The sequence below is a fragment of the Lutjanus erythropterus genome, chromosome 17 (assembly GCF_056507025.1).
Source record: "Lutjanus erythropterus isolate fLutEry1 chromosome 17, fLutEry1.hap2, whole genome shotgun sequence".
NCBI lineage: Eukaryota > Metazoa > Chordata > Actinopteri > Lutjaniformes > Lutjanidae > Lutjanus > Lutjanus erythropterus.
Window position 1 is genome coordinate 18527370 of NC_139333.1, and position 17944 is coordinate 18545313.

The 17944-nt window shown below is 39.6% G+C and overlaps 2 protein-coding genes across 3 annotated transcripts; both read left to right on the top strand.

The window, feature by feature from the left end:
* Positions 1 to 271: 271 nt before the first annotated feature.
* On the top strand, positions 272 to 3656 carry pus3 (pseudouridylate synthase 3). Its single transcript, XM_084741236.1, has 6 exons — positions 272 to 703; positions 1144 to 1421; positions 1511 to 1694; positions 1841 to 1950; positions 2075 to 2247; positions 3384 to 3656. The coding sequence occupies exons 1-6, from the start codon at positions 284 to 286 to the stop codon at positions 3653 to 3655; spliced, it is 1437 nt and encodes a 478-aa protein (XP_084597362.1). The 5' UTR covers positions 272 to 283; the 3' UTR covers position 3656.
* A 1663-nt stretch (positions 3657 to 5319) lies between these two features.
* On the top strand, positions 5320 to 11253 carry dcakd (dephospho-CoA kinase domain containing). Of its 2 annotated transcripts, XM_084741235.1 has the most exons (6): positions 5320 to 5353; positions 5479 to 5666; positions 7118 to 7229; positions 9322 to 9525; positions 10553 to 10640; positions 10900 to 11253. In XM_084741235.1, the coding sequence occupies exons 3-6, from the start codon at positions 7118 to 7120 to the stop codon at positions 11183 to 11185; spliced, it is 690 nt and encodes a 229-aa protein (XP_084597361.1). In that variant the 5' UTR covers positions 5320 to 5353; positions 5479 to 5666; the 3' UTR covers positions 11186 to 11253. The 2 variants fall into 2 exon arrangements, with proteins under 2 accessions (XP_084597361.1, XP_084597360.1); XM_084741234.1 differs by lacking the exon at positions 5320 to 5353 and having other exon boundaries at positions 5360 to 5666.
* Positions 11254 to 17944: the final 6691 nt, after the last annotated feature.

The following is a 17944-nucleotide window of genomic DNA, read 5'->3' on the forward strand; positions in this document are numbered from 1 at the left end:
TATGAATAAAAACAACAACCAGTCTCTATGTCGTTCTGTTTTGTAAACAAAAAAAAACAATAGATAACAGACTGTGTGTAGTCCTTAGCCTGTAAACACTCAAGCTAGCTGTGTGGTTGAATGTTGTGACATCTGATGGTGCATCTAGCAAAAGTAAAATTAAACTGCTTAACTTGGTTTGACTTGAAAGTAAAACAAGAATAATAACGCATGTAGGTAATTAAGTGCGGTTTTATTAGATAACGGAGATACTCATTCGTTGCTTTTCTCTTTATTAAGCAGCATGTCAGAGGCTGTGATCCAGCGAATAAAGGAGCTGGAGGCAGGGCTGGAGAAGCTCAAGTCTCAGCTGAAGGTGATGAGTGGAGCTGGAGGCGATACTGAGCCGATGTCCAGTCCATCTCCCAATGAAAACACAGACTGCAGACATGATGGTGGCACCAGCAGCAGCAGCAAAAAACGTAAAAAAGCAGTCAAAGGGCGTCCTTTTAACTTCTCTGTCCGTCCCCGCCGCCATGTGGCCCTGCGGCTGGCCTACCTGGGCTGGGCCTACCAGGGGTTTGCAGTTCAGGAGAACACAGACAACACAGTGGAGGCCAGACTCTTTGAAGCTTTGCTGAAGACGCGGCTCATTCAGGACCGACAGACCTCCAACTACCACCGCTGTGGTCGCACTGATAAAGGCGTCAGTGCTTTCTCCCAGGTGAGTTCACTGAGACTCCTAAGTGTCATTTATTCTACTCCAAATGAAAAATTATACGATCTTGCATACATTTACAGGATAGTTGGGATATTTAAAGTGGGGTTTTTGAAGTACTTGTTGATAATCAATGGTGGTCCAGTTTGGGGAAGCAGGAGCAGTGAAACATATCTAAAAAAAAACATTCTAGATTATATTTTAAAATCTTTTCTGATGAGAAACTGATGTTACATAAGTCGGACATTGTTCTCTGCAAATCAAACCATGCTCCATTGGCGAAATTATTATTTTTAACTTTGCACTTTCTGTTTGTGTGTGTTATTGTGTGACTTCTGTGTGACTATGGATGAGTACTTAATAATCCAGACTATTCCTTCAAGACTTCCAATTCCTCTTTCCTGTTATTGTCCATTGGTAATTGAGTAAACTTGTCTTCTCCACAGGTCATAACCATCGATTTGCGCTCCACACAGTTTTGTGGAGGACTGGGTGTAAAACTCCCTGAGAAAGTTGATGCTAGCACCAAGAGTAAAGCTGCTTCCTCTGAGCTTCCATATGTGAAGATGCTGAACAGAGTCCTGCCCCAGGACATCAGGATCCTGGACTGGGCACCGGCAGCAGAGGGCTTCAGTGCACGCTTTGACTGCCAGTCCCGCACGTACCGCTACTACTTCCCCCGAGGATCACTGGATGTGGCGCTAATGGCGGAGGCTGCAAAAAGGTGGGTGAAGACACGATATAAACGCTGATATCAACCACTGAAGTCCCAGCTCTGATCTGACCTGATCTAACCTCTTTGACACCCAACAGATATGAAGGCACTCATGACTTTCGAAACATATGTAAAATGGACGTGGGCAACGGAGTCCTGCAGTTTGAGAGGACCATCCTGTCGGCGTCAGTCAAACCTGCGCAGCCTCAGCACGTCTCCAGCACAGACCCGTATGACCTCTTCATGTTCGAGATCAAAGGGCTGGCCTTCCTTTACCATCAGGTATCAAGAGACACCAACTCAGGGTTTTGATCCCCAGACTTTTTTAAATGCAAAGTTTCAATAACGGGAAGAGCAGCTCACATTTTTTGCAATTAAGATACAGTAGTCTCTCAATACAGTTAATTTCCTATTGTTTTCTGCTGCAGGTTCGATGCATGATGGCACTGCTTCTCCTCATAGGGCAAAAACTGGAAGCCCCAGAGGTCATTAATCAGCTCCTGGATGTTCAGAGTAACCCCAGGAAGCCTCAGTACAGGTGAATCGACTGCAGCTTGTGCATTGTGCCCCAATAAACTACTAAACTAAATTGCACCACCAACACAGTTAAATTTCTCTTTAACATTATAATCTCTCTTAAACATTCCCCTACCTATCTCTAGTATGGCGGTAGACTACCCGCTGGTGCTGTTCGACTGCCACTTTGAAGGTTTGAGCTGGAAACAGGAGAAGGAAGAGGTGAACCACGTCCTGTCTGCGCTACAACAACACTGGACCCAGAGTGCAGTGAAGACACACGTCCTCCATGGGATGATCCAGGGTTTGGAGGCCATAGGTGAGACTTTCAAGGGGTCAAACAGATTCTGAAGTTTTGAACTTTAGCCTGAAGTTGAAGTTCCATCATAAAGGGGTTCTGTTGAAATAATTTTTCTCTTTACTGTTTAGACTAATAACACACACAAAAACCGCTTTAAAAAACATACAAAACTTTTAACAACCGAGTGTCTTCGATGTCAAACGTTAGTCAACAGCACTCACGTAAGTAAGGCTACAGTGATGAATATTCATATATAATTCTTGCACCTGGCATCTCCTCAGAGCTCTTAATGGACTTCTACATGACAGAGACGAGCGCACGGCTCTTTTTTTCAACATTATTTCCATGCATATGGATCTCCTGCTGTCCTGCATACATTGATTAAGTGCGAAAACACAGAATCACAAGAAGGGTAGTTATGATATTATAATGTATTCAGGACAGTCTTGATAGCATGTATTTTTTCATGGCCTGTAGTAGTAGTAATAATAATAATATTTATTTTAAAACAGTAGTTACAAAGTGCTTAACTGTTAATAAAGCAAGTAAACAAAAACACTCGACAGTAAAGTAAAACAGCTACACAAGCCTGAACCTGCTGATTGAATATTGCTAATGTTTATGATCTTATGACCAATTGTGTGTGATGATGGATAGAAATAATTTTTAACACTGGGCTTACCCTCCGATACACCGGGAATTCAGTCCACACCTGGATCTCTGTGTCAAGATTTAAAAATGTAAAGTTGGCTTTTATCAAATTTACTTGCATGTAGAGCCCTCTGACACAAAGTCCTGATTTTGGGTTATAGACAGATATAAACTTAACTCAGTATCATAATTGGGTGGAATGATGTGGATGTTAGACTGCACAATGAGGAATAGTTTGAGCCTAACAGAGTGCTCTTAGTAAAGAGCGAGCAGTGAACAGTGCTGCACTATTTTGTTCTTATAGCATGGTTATGCTGCCTTCAGGGTACTAGACATAAAAAGAGTTTGGTCATAAATGTCTTCAACACTAACAGCACCATTACACTTAATTTTGATTAGACCCCTGCTCACCGATACTTAAATACTTTCATCATCACGTGTCTTTTCAATATTTTGCTGAACTCAAATTCAATATAAATTGTTTCACTCCTCTCCATCCTCAGGTGGAACGTCCTCCGACCATTGCTGGCTAGTAGAAGGCAGCAGGCAGAAAAACTACCGGCCCCTGCTGGAGCGTCCGTGCTGCGAGAGCCTGGAGTCCAGGATAAACCATTTTGTCAAAAGAGGCAGGCTGGAGCGGGAGGAAGGGGAGAAGGGAGGTGAAACGGTCCACAGAGGGAAAAGGTCCAAACATTCCCACCGTTCCCCGAGTCTGCCCGATTCTGAAGAGGCACCGTCAGCAAAACAGAGTGCAGATCAAAAAGCAGAAGGCTGATATTTTTTGTTACTGGAGGACTGACTTGCCAAAGTAGTCATTTTTGTTCATGCGAAAACATTGATTTCACAATTTATTTCAGGAAACAAAACAATGGATTTATGTTTTTTTTGTTCATCAAAACAGTGTGTTTACATTGTCATTCAGGCAAATAGTTCTTTTGCTCTTAAATAAACCCGTTTTGGAGAAAATTGCTGTCACTGAGTTTGTTTTACAACACAGCTGTAGTCAGTGGTGAAACATAACTAATTATATTTATTTGACAGCTTTAGTCACTAATTACTTTGCAGATTTAGAATTAAATAAATTATATATTATTATGGGGTAAGCCACCCAGCAGAATATAAAGTAATTAAAATGAGCTCCACTTTTCCCAGCTGCAGGATTTAAGTGGTGTATACCTTAATGCATCGATAATTATAGTCCAGTAATGTGATATATAGGATTCTGAAGTGGCCCATCCTGTGAAATGATAAATACATTTGATGCCAACACTTTTGTACTTGTGTTTTAAGTCAGTTTTGAGATTTTGGCCTATTTTGATTGATGTCTCCTTTCAGACAGGTAGAAAGAAAGTACCCAAAATACACATTTACTCTAGGCGTTTATTTTACTACACTTTGTTTATTTTTTGTGAGTACATTTTTCCAAATTCAGAATGTTAGTATTAGGTAATGCCTCATTTGAAACATTGAAACAAAGAATTTCAGAAATTACAGAACATTTTCAGAAATGAAAAATAATTGTCTTAATGTAAATGATCAGCTGGGGATGTTTCGTGGTCGTATCTCATTACCTTACCCTGTCGTGTAAAATGTATGGAATTTTAAAATATCTTGAAAGACTATTTTCTCAAAATAAGCTCTTTTTTTTTCTCATATTCTGAGTTAGAAGTCTTCATTTCAGTAGCACTTACAGACACCAAACTTCCAGTTTTATTCCCATCTTTATTCTGAAGGTTTTCATGGAGGGATTTCATAGCCTGATTTATACGATATTTAATTCCTAAAAACATGCCTTTTTTTAAAATTATTATTATTATTATTTTTAATGGCTGTTGACAGTATTTTCTGATTTATTCCGCGATAAAAAAAACAGATACCCAATATTCCCTCTATAAAACCTAGAAACTCTAATATGTCAACAAATTTAATTTGAATTTTTCCTGGCTTTATCCAGTGTTCAGATTTCTGATCTGGAGATGTATGCAAATTGGTACATTAATTACACAATGACCCATTTACATATTTAAACATACAATTTCAGAACACTTGTAGTAGAATAGAATAATTTGTAATGTATGTAACTAACTGGAGAGGTTTTCTTGTGATATCTATTAGTTAACAGAGTACTTTTATCCTGTGTTATTACTGTTTGAATGGTACTTGGTCGTATTTAGAAGGGAAACCCAGACCCGTGAAAGATCTCGCGAGAATGATCAGTTTAACCCAAACCATGATCTTTTCCCAACCCTAACAAAGGCTTTTTTATTATCACTAAACCAACCCAGATTTTAACCCGTGTTATTAAATTATACGACGTAATTAATTTTGACAAGAAGCACAACGAGGAAACATGTACAGATCTCGCGAGAGTTTCGCAAATTAAGGTTTCCACTTCCAGACATGACCGTGGGAATTTGAAAATAGCGATGCGGAACTAACGTCAAGTAGGAAGAACTGCCGGAGGAATTTTGAGGTGACGCTTGTCAAGCTAAGAAGCTAGGTCGCTAGCAGTCAGTAGAGTACAAGTTAGAGTTACTGACAGCGATATCCATTAATACGACTTTGTCCAACCTTTTCTTTTGACTGTATATTTGACAGGACGGAGTGAGCATGGCGGCGGTTTCGTGTGACTTCATGTTTGTAGTCGCTCTGACCTGAACAACACCGGTGCTAACGTTAGCCTGTTAGCATCCCTGCTTGTTTACTGCCCCAGCCCCACCACTGTGGCTCAGCACGGATTTCTACAGTACATTCACTTCATTTGAGGAGTATCACGCATTCACAAGGTAAAGCTAAAATTAATAGCAGGTGTGTTAGTGGATAGCTAACTAGCAAAAGTCTGGAAACAAAAAGTCAATCTCTTCAGTGTTTGAGTTGATTCAAGGAGCTGTCAGTTAAGTCTCGTCAGGGTTTCATCTTGCCGTCTCGTCAAGAATAACTTCAAAGGTGATATCCCGACCAGTCAAACAAGTTTTACTGGACTGGTAAGATAAGTAGTACACAAACTGAGTGTAGGTCAGTGCCTACACAGCAGGGGGCGTGTTGTTAAACCTCACGACAGCCCCAGGAATGCTTTAAATTACTCATTTGCATTTATCAAACGTCATGCAAATTAGTTTAGCTGCATGAAAGTTGACGGTGAGGCCTCTCCAGTTCAGAGCACACACTTCAATGTGTCCATAGCTTTCGACTTTGTTCTTTTAAGATTGTACTAATTCTCTGCATACCATAAAGTTTATTGACTCTGTTGTGTATGCGGTATATACATAATATACTACAAGTATTAATAATACTAATAAAACAAGTACAGCCTGTTTATTAATAGTGATGGAATCTACCTAAGTACATTTACTCAAGCACTGTACTTAAGTATTTGTACTTGAGTATTTCCCATTTTCTGCTTCTTTATACTTCTATTCCACCACATCCCAGAGGCAAACTGTATTTTTTACTCTACTATTAACCTAATAGCTTTAGTTACTCATTACTTTTGAGATTACATGTTTTAGTAGTCTTCCTGTCCACTGAAAACCATGTATCTCCGAATTTGGTGGATTTTTTATGTTGCAGAACAAATAAGTGTTCCTTTATGAGTTCTCTTACTTCAACATATAAATAAACTATTTAAAAGCCCTCAATCTTATGATGATTTTAGAGAATGTGGTGCATTGCTCTGGATTAATTTACTTAGTAGTGTATAATGAAGTGACAGTTAGCTCAGTCTCAATCATCACAGTGGTAAAATGCAGCACACACTAATGCAGCAGTGATAATAATCCAAAAAAGCAAAAGTAAACATTGATTTACTCTATTATGAGTACTCTAACTTTTAATTCCTTCAGTAGATTCTGCTGATAATACTTACATACTTTAACTTAAGATATTAAGGTTTTGAATGCAGAACTGTTACTTGTAGTGAAATATTTTATATATATTTTTGTGAAAGTAGCACTTTTATAGAAGTAAAGGATCTGAATACATTCTCCACTGCTATTAATTTATCAGCTTTTATTTCCTTTTGTGTGTTTTCACTTTTAGTGAGATGTGACATTTCTAGATTTAATATTTCCTGGTAATTTATTGGTGCTAGCCCAGCTTTAGTCATTCTACAAGTTTTATTTTATGCCACCATTACAATTTTTATTAATTTCTGTTTGGTATCTATGAGTCACCATAAACTTGAACAGCATTACTTAACTTGCTGCTTGATACATCTGTCTGTGTCTTTTCTTTTAAGATGTTCTTGGTGGGGCTGACAGGAGGTATTGCCTCAGGGAAAAGCACAGTGTCTTCAATGCTGCGGGAGCTTGGGTGCCCCATTATCGATGCTGATGTTGTTGCCAGGAAAGGTAGGTGAATATGTCCCCCGCCTCCAGACAAATATTTGCATTTATTAAGTCAAAAGTGTCATTCGGCTTAACTCTTCTCCAGGAGTCAGTCTCTCAAATAAACCCTGATGTGTTAATTGGGATTAGCCTACATGTTCAATTATGCCTGGTGTAATAACGTTTTTTATTATTATACTGAAATGGACATAAAGAGGTTGGGCCTGTAGGAGGTTCATTAAGACAAACGCTCGGAGAGGGAGCATGAATCACGACGGCTGTCTCTGGCTGACTGCAGGGATAGTTTTAGCTATGTGCTGAAGATAAAAAGGTCACAGAAGTAGGTGAACAGCTGCATGAAGAAGACAATAAAAGACATATAAGGCTTGTAATTTCACTCAGGTGGTTAATGAGTCTGTTAAAAAAAATCAAATATTTTCTTATCCAAGTATTTATTTTATAATGTCTTATTCTAACTGGTTGTATGTGCTACAATGTTACATTTTTGACTACAGATCAATTATGTAAAAATACATTTTTATAATTTGACACATTTTTTTCAAGGTGCTATGTATGACATTCATCGACATCTAGCGATTGCAGCATTTTCAGAACAAGTTCATAATATCATGAACAGCTAGTTAATTATCACGCCTACTCTGGCTGATCACTTATGGAAACAGACACGTAACATTATGTAGCCATCAAGTGACTTACGCATCGAGGAAAAGAGCAGCCAGCTCCGAGTCAAGTTGGAGCCCCTTAGCAGCTCGTAGCTCACATGTACTAACACGCACACACAGCTGGACGACTACCAGAACAAAGAACAGAGAAGCTCGGATTACAACACACAGAGGCAGCGTGACTTCATTCTCTGCTCAGGATGCCTTTTCTCCACCGTATATTCATATAACAAATAGCTGTTTATTTTTAAATTTTGTATATATATGTTTTATGACACCAACAGAAAGAATAGCATCTACACACACACACATCCCATATTCAAAAACAGGACAAAAGTAAAAAAAAAAGACAATCACCACACAAAGCCAGACTAAACAGAGATAAATACAGCAATGTTTCAGCTTGCCAGTGAAAAACAAAACAGAGCATGACCCATGTGCATTGCACATATCACGCAGTAGGGACTGCAGCTAACAATCGGGGAAATTAAGATGTAATAATTTGGCCCCAGGTACACTTTCATATTTCACAAAAACCATGTGTGTTGCTTCGAGAAATAAGTAGCGCTGGTAGCTCTCCAATCCTTAAGAAGTATCCTGTTTGTTACTAACATACCAAACATAAGGGTCTGGTCGGCTGGACAGGAAGTGTCGGTGCAAGAAAGGATTCAGAACAAACAACCAAGGCAATCAGTGCATCAGGTGCAATCTGTAAATCATACATTTTACCATAACCATGCAAAAATATCCTGTCAAAAAGGTACAATTATGGAACAAAACCAAAAATTAAGACCTGCAGCACTCGTTCTCAAGCCAGTGGTCCTGACTCCCACTAGGGGGGTCACCAAAACATCAGGAGTGGTCACAAAGCCTTCTTGATTTTAAGAGGTGTAAAATAATGAAGAGTATGTTTCAAAAAAACTATATGAAAGTGTTGTTTTTAGAGTGTAAATTAGAAAACTGCACAGTTACAACAACAAAACAGCTAATAAAACAATGACCAAGCGTCAGGGAGAAGAAAACATTGAAGCTGTCAAAAAAGAAGCCTAGTAAATATGATTGATTGTTAAAAATAAAAAAAATACAGAATACAAAGAAATGTATTAAAAGTTTCTATAAAAAACCTGGAAAACTCATCTCTGATGCAACATTCACAGGAAATAATCTGCTCTAAATTGTTCCAAATTGCTTGTTTTACATAAACTTCCTGCAGTTATTGTGTTCACTATTTGACTTACTTCTACAGTGTATCAGTTGTTCTGTACTGTTATTGTAATGCATTGAATATAATATGACATATCAGTAAAATATGTCAGTTATGCAGGCAGGGGTCGGCTGCCATATTAATGATCAGAATCTCATATATAGAACCTGTGATTAAAGCAGTTATACAATGAAAAATAACAAATGTCCCTGCCTTTTCTTGAGAACAGTTGTGGAGCCGCACACTCCTGCCTATTCCCGCATCGTCTATCACTTTGGGCCTGACATCCTGCTCGAGAACGGGGAGATCGACCGCCAGAAGCTCGGTCAGCTCATCTTCGCCAACGAGGAGAAGAGGAAGCTGCTGAACTCCATCACGCACCCGGAGATCCATAAAGCAATGCTCAAAGAGATCCTGTTCTACTTTCTCAGAGGTGAGTTTGGCTCAGTTATCGGTTATCAAGGAAAAAGGAAGAGGATGTTACTGAAAGGGAGCCAAGGCTGTGTTGCAGTGCAGCAGCGTGCTGTAAGGTTTTCGGCTGAATATCTCTCTTTAAGCTAAATAGTGAGATATTTCAGCATTTTATCAGTTAGAAGATGAAGGTAACAGAGAAAATTATTAAATAGTTGCTGCTCACAGGGCTTTCGCTTTAAGTTTTAAGGGGTATTTATTTATTTATTTTTTAAGTGGGTTGGTACGTGGTACATATCCATTCAGTAGATGGTGGTTGACACGCCTGCAATTTGGAGAAACCAAAAGGAGTACCAGCACTGAAGCTAAGCAATGTACTGCCGTGTACAGAGTCAGCACCAAAACATATTTCACCCAAAAAAATCAATATCAGTTTGAGTGCACCCTATATTTGTGATATTTTCCCAGCTTTACTTTGCCATCAGACAGCCTTCTCTGCCAGGAAGCTGCAGTTATACAAGCCAGATATCCCTCTCTCAAAAGCAGCCAAACTCCTCTGGGAAAATAATTCATCTTACCTCACAGAACACAGGAGTTACTGGTCCACTGCCGGCTTGATCTGTTTGTTTGTTTGTGTTATTGTGCCACTTCAGTGTTTTTGTTTTTGTTGCTGACCCCGTCTACAGCAGGTCGTTATTTATCTTCCGTGTTTGTGCTCCAAACCGGGAGCGTGCTGATCACCATCGACTCTAGCTAATACACTGACTATGGTTGAGTACCTCTTACAACCCCACTTCAAATAATGTGAACTATCCCTTTAACTTAAAAAAAAGTATCTACTGCAACAGAATGACTCCCACTCGCTCCATAAATTCTTTAACATCTCCAGAAATCTCAAGTTCCTCAAAATAAACTTCTCATGCACTTCTTGTTGTGTGTTGTTAAAATGGACTTAATTGTGTGAGTGGTATTTTCACATTTTCGCGTAAATGTGTTCATGCTAATTAATTCTGTCACAATGCTTACCCTTCCTCTGTTCTTCTTCCCAGGATATCGCTATGTGGTGCTGGATGTGCCCCTTCTCTTTGAAACCAGACGTCTCACTCAGTTTCTGAACCACACCGTAGTAGTTTACTGGTAAGACCACCACTCAGTTTGCTCCATTTTCCCCCATCACCTCATAGTTCTACTTTTAGATTGTTTGTTTATACATCATTAAATATTTGGAGGTTTGTTTTTGACAGAAACTGGCCATTAAGCTCAGTTTTGTCAGTTATTGGTTACCTCTTTCCATCTCTCTCTGTGTGCCTTATTAGCATGACTCACCGCCTCTGGATTTTTTAACAAGGCACCCCGGCTGCGCCATAAATAACCTCCATTGTCTGTTCCTTTTCAGTGACCCTGCCACTCAGCTATCGCGCCTGATGCAGAGGGACGGCCTGACCCAGGAGCAGGCCGAGCAGCGCGTGGCTGCGCAGATGCCGCTCAATGAAAAGCGCGGCCTGGCCAATCATGTTATCGAGAACTCAGGCAGCCGAGAGGACACCCACCGGCAGGTCCTGCGGCTGCACACAAAGCTGGAGGACTCTATGGACTTCCTCTTAGTGAGGGTCATCGCTATCGCAGCCACTGCTGGTCTGGGGGGGATTCTGCTGTATGCAGCCAAGATCCTTTTGTCCTAACAGAGGACAAACAAGGGTAAGGAGGGGGTCTAGGAGTTGGTCAAGAGACGAGGGTGTGAGTAGAAGCAGGCAAAGGCACGTCGGGGGTACCGGTGCAGTTTACTGTGAGATTAGTTTCACAGCACCCACAGCTACAGCTCAGAGGTGTGACGTGCTCTGTTGGCAGTTAACACTGACTTACATTATTGACACAACATGCACTGACAAATGTGGTTTGGTGTGAAGGGTTTCTATGTGCAATTTCAGTTGGTTTTACTCAGAGTGAGACGCTAAAAACATGAGGGCGAGACCGTGGATGCTCAGTCACTGTGCAAGCGTCCCATAGGGCGTTTTCACGGCCATGTTGGAGGTACTGAACGTAAACAGTGCATTCAAACTTGCAGCTGTTCCTGATGATTTTCTCCCTTTTTGTTTTCCCAACCTCGTAAGTGGAAATTTTCTGCTTTGAGTTCACGAGTCCTGTACATGTAGTACGAGTTCATGAATTCCATTTGAAGGCAGCAATTGTTACCTAAAATGATCAATTTTGGTCTTTGGTGTCCCATCACTTACCTTGTTAATAAGGTCAGTTTTAATTGTTTATTTGTGTGACAGATCAGCATTTTGATCCAAAAAGTTGCACTAGTACACTACTAGTACCCCTTGTCTTGACTGCAAATGCCACTCCAACATCACACTGTGACAACATTGTTCACACCACAATGAAGCACCTGTTTATAAGCTCTGTATTATCCACGCATTTCAAATCCAGCAACAGATGAGCAGCCAAACTTTTTGTGCAGTTTTCTTTCTTTCACAATACATATGATGGTGGCATGAGCAGTGGTGGCTGCACTCAGGACGGACAGGTGTTGGCCATTAGAGCAGAGGGATTAAAGTTTAGATGTGAAGTTGTCTGGTGGCAGGCGCAAACCTGGCGTTTGTTTGTGTATAATCATAAAATAGAAGTCTAAATAAACACTTCGGCTTTAAGTGAGTCCTTTAGAGAGTTTCTGATGTAAGTCGTACGACTGAAACATGCATCTAAGTTACTTGCAGTCAAGACAAGAGGTCCACCAAAATTAATCAAAGTTAATATTTAGTTAAATGTTTAAAATATAAAGACCAGTTGATCACCAACTTTGGCTTTCACGGTCAACACCATCTGGTTGTAGGGTTTCCAAACTTTTGTAACATTTAAGGTCTTCAGTTGTGTATGGGCTTGACAACAAACAAGGTAGATCACCATGTTGGAACAGGAAATAGAAGGCAAAATTGTCAGGTCATTATTCCAAGATTAAGGGATCAGCTCATATGGCTCTTCACCACCTATTAATGTTAAGTTTCTCAAAATATCACGCCATCTCCTGCCGACCAAGTCCCTCTCTGTCAGTTTTAGCCACTTAATATTCCAGTACCTCCAACATGGCTGTGCATTCGGGTTACGACGAGTGTGCAAACACTCATTTCTCTCATCGGTGACGACAGTTTGGGACCTAAAAACTGGTTAAACTTTTCATTTTGGTGCAACTTATAGCTAACATCGGTTAAAAAGGCAAAACTGACAACTGTACAAACTAAGAGATTTTATTTTGTTACACCTTTTACACCTTATGAAGTTACCCAGATTAGACGTTTTGGGTGATTTGTGCAGACTGCAAATACAAAAACCCAACAGCAGAGAGAGCAAATGAAGAAGTGAAAGTACTATAGATGTGCAAAAATCGCTGTGGGTTTTGTACATCATTTATTTGGCACAAACTTCAATTTTTAGGATGAAATGTCAGCATTATCCCCACCCAAAATTTTTAAACTATAAATGCTGTTTAGGAATGAGCTGATGCTTACAGAATATGTTATGATTGTATGTTAATGACCTGTTTAATGAAGATAACCTGTATGACAGAATGTATTTGACAATCCATTTTTAATGGGAACAGTGTGGATTTACATGAATTAACAGACTTTATATTTATCACTGTATTTTCTTACACTTGAAACTGTCCTCTGTAAATACTAAGTCTGTGATTTTTTTTCTCTGCACATTCACTTGTGACTAAAACATATTTGTAACATTAGCTGCTTAAATGAAATATAAATTATCCAATACTACTGTTTTAAAGTAACAACTGTCAGATGGTGTCCTTTTTTTCCACTTACACATGTGTTTGTCTTATTGTTACTTCACCTGGATGTTTGAACTTCACTGTGTGAACGATGAATCTGCAGTTTGATACTAGAAAGCTGTTTTCAGATTCATCAGATGAAGGGGAGACTTTGCCTCTGCTCACTTTAAATCGGAGTTTAGCACAAACGTGCACAAGCAGGATTGTCAGACATTACAACTAATTTGGAAGCCAGTCGTTGTCCAATATGCAACTTCAACTAGTGTGACCTCGAAACTTGAACTCTCCAGTACACTTACACTGAATATTGACTTCACAGTGATGTAGGATTCTAGTAGTTCAACTTTTTATTTAAGTAAAAAACACCCTCCCTTAATAAGGGAGGAGTAGATCTAATTTTAAGGTTTAAAACATGTCTGATCTACAACTTCGGTCTCCTTTTTTAAAGATATTCAGCAGTTACTGGTGAAATTAAAGGTCCAGTGTGTAAGATTAATCATAAGTATGTTTTCAATAGTGTCTAATCACCTGAAAATAAGAATTGTTGTTACCTTGGAAGGAGCCGTTCATATCTACAGAGGGCATAGTTCCTCTTCCACGGAGGACCATTCTTACACACTCGAAAGAGGAGAGTGAGGGGAGGACAAATCAGGTGGTTGCAATCTACAACCTCACCACTAGATGCCATTAAATCCTTCACTGGACCTTTAAAGAGTGTTAAAAGAATAATTCAGTGTTGGACCTTCATTTAATGGAGCAACTTAATAGAGACAGATTTATATTTAAAAGGAACTGGTCAAGAGGCAGATATATCCTGACTTGTGTGGGTCAAACTAAAAACATCTTCCATAATGCAACTTAGTAGTGTCATTTTTGTTAGACTATCCCTGCCTTATAATATAAATGACATGTTTCAAACTCCCAGTGTTGGGGGAGCTACTTTGAAAGCATAGCTTAGCAATCTACCGGTTATTTCACACCGGAGGAGGCTGAGCTACAGCAGATCAGAAATCTAGTTTGGTTCACTACTTTTTAAAAGAAGATAAATTACAAGTAATGCAGAATTATAACAACATATAACATAAAACAGTTGTGTGCCAAACAAAAATGTCACTCAGCTGAGTTTATTGCAAAAAAGACCCATAAATGTAAGCAGAATGTAGTTAAACTACCAGCAGGCTCCTGCAAAATGTAGTTACTCTCCTGGTTCTTATTACATGTAGTTCACTACTACCCAAACCGCCAGCGTGTAATGTAATATAATTCTGTTAAAAACTACAAGTCAAGCTCAGTCCAGGATGAAACTGATGACATCACTGTGACATTAGACTTTAGAGCGCTCCCTTCAGAGCCAAATAAGACATACAACTGTTCACAGGCTGAGTAGGACTCCTCTTGAGATGTAAACCTATCAGGTGTGAGATCAGAGGCTGCAACTAACAGTTATTTTCAGCTTTGCTTAATCTGTTGATTATTTTATTGATTAACTGATTGTTTTTCCATTTGGGAAGTTGGAGCCAGCAAAGGTCTGCCATTATTGCTTAAAAATCACCCCCGAAATAGTCATATTAATATATATCATATATGAATATAATTGTTATTCATATATTAAAACATTTGCAGCTCCAGCCTCCATGATAATGAATATAAATCACATTGGCTGTATTGAAATGCAACAACTTCCCACCAAATATTCTTGGCAGAAGACATCCATGTAATTAGATCCTTCAGGAAAACGTGTCGGTGACAGGACTTCATGAGGAGAACATAATGAACTTATATTAATGGTCAGTTGTGATGTCCTTGCTCTCGTCCACATTAGAGCTTAGGCATGAAAATTCAGGCCCACGGGCGGCCGCGGTGACATCATCCTGGCACTGAGGTCCCACTAGCCTGTGTGGCTCACTTGGCTCTGTCTAAAGCCCCTACTGGTCTGCTCCTTGTTTTTGTCAAGCCACTGCAGAATTAATGCAAAGTGACTCGTGGCTGTGGTGGGCGGGGGGCAGTCAACCAAGGCTGCATGGCTACACATTTGGATACATATGTAATCCTCAGGATCACAGCCACAAACACAACGTTATCTTTCGCGTACATGCAAAAAAGCACATACATAATGCATACAATTGCACTGTAACGTAATCGACGAGGTTTTCCCGTCTTTCAGAGCCATTATGAAGAATATTGTCTATTCTTAGGTTCCTTTTTTGGCTCTGCCGTGATCCAGGGGGTAACATGCTTTACTGGGCAGCCAGCTGTTCAGCAGAGATTTTCAAGTGTTGCCTTTTCTCAGTCTCTTCCTCAGACACAGACAGAGGCCAGATGCAGAGCATGGAAGGAAGACTATATCTGTACCAGCGAGTGTGAACGCCCCAGGCGGAGAGCGGTGGCGAACTCTCAGTCTGAATATAAATTGGGTTTAATTCTGAAGGTGTCAAGCTAAAAGGTGAAAGTCTTAAGTTGCCTTGTTACACTTTGTAAAAGTGCATGGATGCAGGCACAACCCGCCGCTTTATTGTGTGTTGCGGGTCCTCTCCGGGAGCAGTGCAAATAATTTTCTGATGGCAGGGGGTAAAGACTTCTATAATCTCACCATCATGTTCAGAGAGTTGGCCCACGGCACCACAGTGTGTCGACATTTTGGAATCTCCTGTCTGAGTGGTTTTTCATCATTTCCTCCGCCTACTGCCGTCAGGGAAGGTAAAACAGCTTGTGCAAAGGCAAACAAAATAAACAGCTTTGCACCAAACTCAGACCCAACTCAGGATAATTGACAGCCTGGATTAATTTTTGGTAACTATTGCATTAATCAGGCTTGTTTGGAGTTTTGAATTGTTTACTCAAGGGGCTAATTTTTTATCACCGCGTTGAACGTACGTGCCATCCCAGAGGGTAGCAGGCTTTCAGTATTCATCAGGGGTTGTTAAAAGCAATTCATTCGTGCCATTTTAGTGAATTATCAATTAAAACAAGACCTTCACAGTTTAGTGTTTATGTACGTGAGAAAAGTCCCTACACTTTTTTTTTCTTTTTTTTCTTTTTTGTTTCTTTTTTTTTCCCTCTAACTTATTTGACTAACCAGACTTTCTCTGAGGACTGTGTGGGGCATCGATGGATTATGAGACAATTATGAGACATGTTTTTTTTTGTTTTTTTGTTTTTTTAAAAACTTCTACACAGGAGCAAGACATTTCAGACATTTTTTTTTCTTTGTCATCGTTTTACCTCTCTTTGTGGTCACCTTGCATCTTTTTGTAGTTATTTTGCATCTCTCTGTGGTCACTTTGTTTCTTTGTGGTTGTTTTGTGGTTGTTTTGCATCTCTCTGTAGTCTTTGCATCTCTTTGTAATAATTTTGTGTCTCTTTGTAGTAATTTGGCCTCTTTTTGTAGTCATTTTGCATACCTTTGTAGTCCTTTTGTGTCTTTCTGTGGCTGTTTTATATCACTCTGTGGTCTTTTTGTGTCTTTGTGGTTGTTGTGCATCTCTTTGTAGTCATTTTGTGCTATTTTGCATGTCTTCGTGGGCACGTTCCATTTCTTTGTAGTCATTTTGCGTTTCTTTCAGTGACATTTTGCTGGTGAAACCCAGTGGGCCCTCTGACCCCTTGGGTCCCTGGGCCTGTGCCTGGTAGGCCTGTTCAGTAATCCATCCATGGACTGTCTGCGTGTACGGGCTGTGTTTGATTTCCCTCATCGTCCTGTTTTTAAGCCCCTGTTAGGATAGAAAAATTTACACCTTTATGGGTCTTTCTGGTACGTGAACTTTGCTGCGCCCAACTTTAACCAGAGCAAAGACCTAAACAGCAAGAGAGATAAAACATCTGCGTAGGACTAACAGAATTGTTTAACAGCTATAAACCAAAAATATACCAAGTGAGTTCTTAACCTCACACATTACCAGTTCATTTACAATTCTTATGGCACATCACAGTGTGCAATACTGTGAGCAGCACTTTAAAATTTCAGTCTTACAAAGACATGTCTGTCTACAGCTGAATCCTAAAATTCTTCTGTTACAATGCTATGAGAACTTTTCAACCTGTTTTTAAATCAACTTGTTTGAAATGTTCTAGAAAAGGCACAATAACGAAAGAACAAGCAGATTGTGGCATTAGAATGATTTAAAAAGTTACTGAACTATGCTTAATCGAATTAGTGAAAGAAGCTGATTTGCACTGAAAACTCTTTAAAGGTTTGAATCACTTTTTCTAAGAAAATAACATTGTGAGGACAGACTAATTTACAGACTAAAATGACTTGATAAGAAAGATACAGTGCATCATTTTAGTAAACTGATCATACGTTTTGTATGAAAAGTAATTATAGCTGTCAAATAAATGTAGTGGAAAAGAAATGACCAGATTTCATGGCAGATTTTTACCAAAGTACTACTACTGAGCAATAGTGCCGTCCACTAGAGCTGCTAACATGACTAAAAACAGGTATTGATTTTAAGTGCAATAGACGACAAAAACATCCACCAGTTTCCTGCGTGGCTGCAATGTTTTGCATGTTTGTCAAGACGTCAGTGGTGAAAATGTTTGTTTCAGTCGCTCTGAACACAAGAGCTTCTTTGAGACTCACCAATTGCACAGAAAATAAAAATCACACAGTGAAAAAATCCATATCGAAGAGGTGTAGAAACGGTTGACCTTG

Excerpts from the sequence above, each read along its gene's own strand:
- pus3 (XM_084741236.1), top strand. The coding sequence starts at position 284 with ATGTCAGAGGCTGTGATCCAGCGAATAAAGGAGCTGGAGGCAGGGCTG. Across the intron at positions 1,951-2,074 it reads CCCAGGAAGCCTCAGTACAG|TATGGCGGTAGACTACCCGC; the intron begins GTGAATCGACTG and ends ACCTATCTCTAG. Across the intron at positions 2,248-3,383 it reads CCAGGGTTTGGAGGCCATAG|GTGGAACGTCCTCCGACCAT; the intron begins GTGAGACTTTCA and ends CTCCATCCTCAG.
- dcakd (XM_084741235.1), top strand. The coding sequence starts at position 7,118 with ATGTTCTTGGTGGGGCTGACAGGAGGTATTGCCTCAGGGAAAAGCACA. Across the intron at positions 9,526-10,552 it reads CCTGTTCTACTTTCTCAGAG|GATATCGCTATGTGGTGCTG; the intron begins GTGAGTTTGGCT and ends TCTTCTTCCCAG. Across the intron at positions 10,641-10,899 it reads CACACCGTAGTAGTTTACTG|TGACCCTGCCACTCAGCTAT; the intron begins GTAAGACCACCA and ends GTTCCTTTTCAG.